The sequence below is a fragment of the Sporobolomyces salmoneus genome (assembly GCF_050403485.1).
Source record: "Sporobolomyces salmoneus JCM6883 DNA, S_salmoneus_JCM6883_v1_ctg14, whole genome shotgun sequence".
Taxonomy (NCBI): domain Eukaryota; kingdom Fungi; phylum Basidiomycota; class Microbotryomycetes; order Sporidiobolales; family Sporidiobolaceae; genus Sporobolomyces; species Sporobolomyces salmoneus.
Window position 1 is genome coordinate 354187 of NW_027481149.1, and position 6887 is coordinate 361073.

The window sequence follows — 6887 nt, forward strand, 5'->3', positions numbered from 1 at the left end:
CAAAGGGAGCGGAAATGTAACAAGTATAGCAGGGTGTGGAGAGAGAGAGAGCCAGCAAAGGATAGAGACTAGGCGGCGAGAGACCAGCCGAAAAGGGGGAGGACGAACGAAAAGAACTGATGATACAAACAGAAAGAAGAAAACGGATAAATCTAACGATTGCGATATGTCTTCCTCTACCTTCGGTTCGTCTTTCCTCCCTTTCCTGTGTACGTTCGAGAGGAAACCAGTCAGCTCAGGAACGACTGAGACGAGTGGAGAGTCGCAAAACGTACGCTTTCCGGCGAAAAGATGTTTCGGCATTTTCGTACGAATCATGCGATCAGATTCGGAAGCCTTTGCCATTCGGTTAGGTTCACGTTGGTAAAGTTCACGTAACCTGACTGCCTTGGCCGCTTGCTGTAAATCGCGGAGACAACAAACTCGGGTCAACGCTGCAAGTAAGAAAAAGAAGAAGAGAGAAAGTGAGAGCTTACCTCTGCATCCTTGAGACCAGCAACTTGACGATCCGTACCCGGTGTCCTCTTACCCTTGGCAACGATCGAAGTCGAAGTTCTACGTTTCTTCGTCGCCGCTCCTTGTCCCTCCTCGACATCCATCTCTTCATCGTCATCCGATCCCCATGCTTCTCCTCCCTCTTCCTCGTCGTCGAGATCCATCTCTCCTGCACCACGTTTGCTTCCGAGTCCCTTTGCCTTCGCGAGCAACATTGCTCGTTCTTCCAAAGTCGAAGGATCGTAACCAGCCGCCTTCAATTTCTCCGTCATATCCGTCAAAGTTCTCGTCTGTGCCGGTCTCGGGATGATCGGTCGGTTCTGCAACTTGTGCTTGTCTTGGTTCTTCAATCGAATCATGGCCTTCTTGTCTCGAATCGTCGAAGCCGCCGTACGGATCGCTTCTTCGTCGGAATCGTTTTCGGATTCAGAATCGTAGAATCCTGCTTTCTCTAAACGTTCCTCTTCGGCTTCGAGTTCTTCGAGTTTGTCGAAAATGTCGGGGTCGATAAAGTCGGCAACGTTCTTTCCGTCTTGGATTTCGGGAATAACGTCGTATTTCCAATCGTCGTTCTTGAGCAAGTAGTTCTCTGGACACCGCGCGAGCTCGTCAGTGATCAGCTTCAACTGAAGAGCTTAGTGGAGACTCACTCTTGAGATCGGTAGAGAAGACACCAGCTCCACCATTTTCTTCCTCGAGATCTTTCTCCAACCTCCTTCGTTCGGGATCGTTCTTGTCGTACGTCTTCCTCGACTTGACCGACTCAGGAATGAACGCTTCCCTCTTTACACCATCCCTCGGTACCGGTACAGCGACCCTAACTCGGTTCGCAACATTGTCTACTCGCTTCGTCTTCTCCTTCGCTTGAACTCGATGAGCGAGGAGGGCGTCGCAAGCGGCGTTACGGACGTCCATGACTCCTTCTTCAGAAACGCAGGAGAGGGAAAGGAGGGAAACGGAATCTTCTTTCAGGATCGCGTCGAGCATCGCTTTGCGAGCGGGGTCGAGATCTTCAGGTCGGACGATATCGATCTTGTTGATGACGATGAAAGTGGGCTTGTTGGCGAAAAGGGGTTTGATCGATTGATAGAGTTTGCACTGCGCGAAAGAGCGAAATGGAGTTAGGAGAAGGACTCGAGAAAAGAACCTCCTTTTCGAAAACTCGAACTCACTTGAGCTTCAACGGTGTAACCACATTGTTCCGAAAGATCCATAAAGTACATGACACAACTCCTCAAATGAGCGAGCGCCGTGATACTCTGCATCTCGATCGTGTTCATCTCTTCGAGAGGGTGGTCGAGAACTCCTGGAGTGTCGATAACTTGCCATCGAAGGTACTTGTAATCCATGTGTCCAACGAAGAGAGATTTCGTCGTGAACGCATAAGGTTGAACGTCGACGTCGGCACGAGTAACCTTGTTGACGAACGAAGATTTTCCGACGTTGGGGTAACCGCAAATGAGGAGAGTTCTCGTCGTCGGGTCGATCGAAGGGAGACGAGACATGTGTTGACGAACTTGTTCAAGGTACGCGAGGGGATCCTTCTGTCGTCGCATGATAGTCGCCATTCGTCCGAGGGCGGCTTTCTTGAGCTGTTTGCAACGGTACAAACTGTCTCCGAATTTGAGCAATCGACAGTAATCTTTTCCGACTTGAACGATCAAGTGTCGAGCAGTGTTGAGTTGACCGAGAGCGAGTTTGTAGTGGTTCTTGTCGTAGAGGACGTTGAGGAGGGAAGAGAGGAAAGGGTGAAGGTTCTGTGGAAGGAGATCGGAGGGATTCAGTTCTCAATCCCGAATCGAATTCTCTAGATCCTCTACTCACGTCCATGATCGGGAACTCTGTCAAGATCTGATCTAACCTCTCCTCGAACGATGCTTGCGTGAACTTGACCTTTCGCATGTCTGTGAACGAATACCAGGCTCAGCTTCGAACTCGCAAGCTGACGACATGAATTCGACTCACAGAAAGCCCTGATACGACTGATCTTGAATCCAGAACGAATGACGGTCGGGGTTTTACGTTGAGTCTTTGAGAGGATAACATCGAGGAACTGGAAAAAGTGAATGAATGAATGCGTTAGCTCTCCGCTCCAGACTCGCTTGTATGGGAAACGACTGACCTCTTGTGCCGTAGGAACGGGAGCGATCGCCTTCTTGATGGTAGCCATTGATACGAGCTTGTTGGAAGAAACTGAGAGATGAACTTTTTCGGGGATTGATTCGACAACTGTCTGTGGCTGTGATTTCGGAACTGGTGCTTGAGATCTGTTCTCTGGTAGCTAGACTGGTTCTAGTAGGCGATAGAGGGGTGGCGGGAGAAAGATGAAAGTGGAGAAGAGAAAGAGTTTTATCGAGACTCTGAAGGGGAGAGAGCCGGTCGGAGGAGTCGGCTAGGGGTTCTAGTCGGGTTGTACTGCTGCTGAGTCGATACTGGTGCCGTCTCTGGGTTACAGAGAAGAGGCGGTGAGGAGAGAAACTAATCCTTCAACTCGAGAAAAAAGTTGATATTTTCGTCGCAAATCCGCTCTCTCAACTCGGCGCAATTATCCAGGCTATGCTGACTGAAGGAACGTATTACAGACAACGACAATGACTATGTACGACCGAAACACGAAAGGCACCGAAAAGAAACTCAAACTCCGAGCTGATGAGCTGCTCTGTCTGCGAGACTACCCATCAAACCCTTGAACGCTCCCGTCGCACTCTCGGACGCTCCTTCTCCGTCCCCCACTTCCTCCCCTTCCTCCGTCGTCGGTTTCTTCCCCCATCCTCCTCCTCCTGGAGTTTCAATAACGATTCTATCTCCTTTCCCCATCTTGACCGTCGCCTTTCCTCCCAAATACACTTTCCTCGGTTGCGCATCTTCCTCCTTGACGTCGGGAGGAAGGTCACCGTCTTCGGCTCGGAGTTTCTTGACCCAAATGTTTCGTCCGGTTTGACCATCGCCTCCTCCTTCGAGACCGTAGGGATGGAATACTCGACGTTCGGACAAGATCGAACATTGTACGGGTCTATAAGGGCGAAGGCGAATAGAAATGTTAGTAAGGAGGAGTGAGAGCGGTTAGAAAGAAGGGATCGAGAGAAACCAACTCGGTAAACTCGATCTCTCGAATGATCCCGTCACCTCCTCTGTACTTTCCTTCTCCACCTGATCCTTCACGTAGAGTGAACTGGTGCAGAATCGTCGGGTAACGTCGTTCGAGGATCTCAGGATCCGTAATCTAAAAAGACGACAAAATTAGTCGTCTGAAGATCTTCGAAGAGACGGATCTGTGAAACGCACCTTTGTGTTCGTCATTGCAGAGTGACAGGTAGTTCCGTGCCAAGAGTGTCCGGCTCCAGTTCCTCCGGCTATGGTCTGATAGCAACCGAAAAAGATCGAAATTCAGTGCTGAATCTTCGGCTTGTCGCGAGGAGCAGACTGCAAGCTCACCTCATAGTAACCGAATCCCGGGATGGCGTCTCCATTCTTGTCCTTGCCGCCCATTCCGAAAGTGACTGCAGCAGAAAATGAAAAGGCGCGAAAGAGGAAATTGAAGTAGAACAAAGGTTGTCAACGTCAAGATAGCGGTGCGAGACAGAAGAGGGTTGCCGAGGCGGGAGCTCACGGTTGTTACAACATCCTTGACTAGCCGCTGCGGCGTTGAATGCTTTGAGCACGACATCAGTGATTCGTTGCGAAGTGCACACATTTCTGTGCGAAACAAACCAACCCTTAGCCCGTGCACGGTACTGGCATACGCTCAGCGTTGGGAATGCTCACCCTCCTACAACTGCCGCACTATGAATGCGAGAGTCCGATTTAGCTCCCTTGTATCGGTTTCGAAGAAAACGACGCATCGAAGACAAACGCACGAGTCCGAAGGATCTAGGCATGAGCCTTTCGGGATCCGAACGTCGATGGGTACGAGACATCCTTGATTGAGCGGGATCTATCGATCGAGAACGAAACGAGGTGAGCTTTCATCTTCGAAGAACCGACTCGGTCTTGAGCATCGAGAACGGTGACTGACCTGTTCGTTCACCATGGCTCGGAGGCCTCCGTTTCGCGACCGTTCCTTGCTCGAGCCATATCTCGAATGCTGTGAGTTGTTCCGCGAAGAAAGTCGAGTGAACGTAAGCAGATGGAGGCGGTGGAGGAAGAGGAGGAGGAGATTGATCGGGAAGAGGAGGTTGAGGAGGAAGAGAATCGAGCCACCGTTGTTCGTGTTCGAGGAGAGTCGGGAGTTGAGTGAGGCACATATCGACGGCGAGATCCCAACTATCCCAGAGAGGGTGGTTGTGGGTTTGAGGGAGGGCGGGAACTGAGATCGGAGTGCATTCGTAGAATCGCATGATTCGTTCGGCGAGTAAGAATCCTCGGAAGAGTGCTGCGACGACGAGATCGTGACGGAAGAGTTTCTGGAAGAGTTCTCGGGGGAGGGTGTTCCAAGCGATCGTGTCGGTGACGGCCGTGAAGATCCAGGTGAGTTCTCCGAGGGGTGTCCGTCGATCGTTGAGTTTGCCCGATATCTTGAGCAGCATGTCGACGTCGAGGTTCGTCTTGAGAGGATTTCGGAGGAGGAAGAACCGTAGAGCGATTTCGATGGGAGAAGTGAGGCAGCAAGTGAAGAGATCGGCGGGGAGGTCAGGGTTCATCGGGAGTTGTTCGTAACCGAGACAGGCTCCGAGTTGGATCGTATCTCGGAAGGGTACATTCGGAATTGAAGGTTTCGATTCTGTCGGTTGACCATCTGGACCGACCGCTCCTGTCGCTTGAGCCGTTGCCGCTTCCCGTTCCAAATCCTGATCCCTCTTCGCACTGAACTCTTTCACCTTCTCGACGATGTTTCCCGCCGCTGAACAATCCCAGACGTAGATAGCCGGACTCCCAATCCAACTAATTAGATCGGCGAGAGAGACTGGAATGTACTGAGTGTACTGTCGATTGAAGAGCCACAGTTCTCCGCTCGGTGTCGGTTTCGGTACTCCGTGTCCATTGTAGTAGAACAGGGTTCGCTCGTTCTTCCCCGTCTTCCGTGCTGCCGTACAGAACTTTTTCGCATCTTCAATCGGAGGGTCGAGGTATTGCTTGTAGCGAGTCCTGGGTGTCGCTGCGAGATTCTCGAATTGTTGTTGAAGGTTCTTTCCGATTCGTTCCATCGCCTTGTCTTTCGCGAGGGCGTAAGGGTCGACCCAACATTCGAGTTTCGCACAAGGATCCGTCTTGATCACGTCGGGTGGGTCGTACCAATTCGGAGACAAACGACGAGGACGGCAGAGGCGGTTCGGATTCGATCCCGATTCCGCCAGTCGATCTTGTTGTCGGATCGGAAGAAGGAGGTTTCGAGAGTCCAACTCGTTCATGACGAGTATCCGTCCAATAGAGGAAGTAATTCTTCTCGAGCGCCTACTCGAGACCGACAAGAGCATCAGCGTAGCTCTCTGAGCATTCCCTCGAGGTAATGAGCGTACTTGAAGGAACTCTTCCGAGGAATAAGCTTCTGAGAATCCATGCCTCATGTTCTGTCGTCGCAATGGCTCGTCAGATCCAGCTCCTTTCTCTCGTCCACAACATCAGAAAGCACTCACAGAATCTGGATCGATACCTTCTTCCCATTCCGCATAGCTCTGCTGTCCGAATCGAACCTGATATCCATCTGCTGAATTCGCTCCATCTGATTCATCGTATTCGTCCGACTCTGAGTAGTCGTCCGAGTAAGCGTCTTGTGTAGGTTCGCCTTGCGGTTTAGCTGGAGGTTTCTGCTGCTCCTCTTCGGTCGTCAGACGAGGCATAACAGACGAGCTACCGAAATCGATCAACGTCAGCTCATCCCTCGCTCACTCTGCCTGTCCAGCACTATCAAAATCACCCAAGGGAGGTTCCGGTGCTTACCGAAGCTATCGCAAGCTGTCGCAGTCTGAACTCGTCGGAAGAGATCGAGGTTTAGAAGTACGCGGGGTATCTCTGGGAACGGCTGACTCGAGAGGTTGTCCTTCCAGAGGTCGATGTCGGGGAGTAGTAGAGGTATATCCGAGATTATCACTTGGGTAGGCGTGTCGATGTGAGTGAGGGGAGCGAGGGAAGCACTTTCTCCTCCTCTCTCTTCACTTCTATTGTCGCCGATCTCACCTACACTCTCGCACGAGCAACAGACGATCTCCCAGCAAGGCGGCCATGTCATCAGCGCGGCGAGCTCACCAAATCTCGGACTCGGATCTCCCTCGACCTTTTCCTCCTTTGACCCTCAACGAACCCTATCAAGAGGCCTATCGGAGTCAGCTCCAGCATCAAAGGATCCGGTCAAGAGTGGGTCCTACTCAAAACCCTCATGAGCAAGCGATTTGAGAGCTGATTCTCTTCCCTTTCTCCCCACTTCTCCTTCGAAACAGTCATTGTCAGGTTCAAAG

At 51.5% G+C, this 6887-nt stretch overlaps 2 protein-coding genes across 2 annotated transcripts; both read right to left on the reverse strand.

Annotated features, from left to right (window-relative positions):
- Positions 1 to 176: 176 nt before the first annotated feature.
- On the reverse strand, positions 177 to 2665 carry NOG1 (putative GTPase NOG1; the record flags this gene model as incomplete). The annotated part of the gene is made up of 8 exons (XM_076631142.1): positions 177 to 205; positions 276 to 399; positions 477 to 1084; positions 1146 to 1593; positions 1668 to 2252; positions 2320 to 2399; positions 2461 to 2548; positions 2618 to 2665. 8 exons carry the CDS (start codon positions 2663 to 2665, stop codon positions 177 to 179), a joined length of 2010 nt encoding a protein of 669 aa, XP_076489010.1.
- A 464-nt stretch (positions 2666 to 3129) lies between these two features.
- JCM6883_000481 (uncharacterized protein) lies at positions 3130 to 6272 on the reverse strand (the record flags this gene model as incomplete). Its single annotated transcript, XM_076631143.1, has 10 exons — positions 3130 to 3508; positions 3588 to 3718; positions 3781 to 3855; positions 3931 to 3995; positions 4106 to 4191; positions 4261 to 4429; positions 4511 to 5647; positions 5712 to 5886; positions 5952 to 6002; positions 6069 to 6272. The coding sequence occupies 10 exons, from the start codon at positions 6270 to 6272 to the stop codon at positions 3130 to 3132; spliced, it is 2472 nt and encodes an 823-aa protein (XP_076489011.1).
- Between the last annotated feature and the right edge of the window lie 615 nt (positions 6273 to 6887).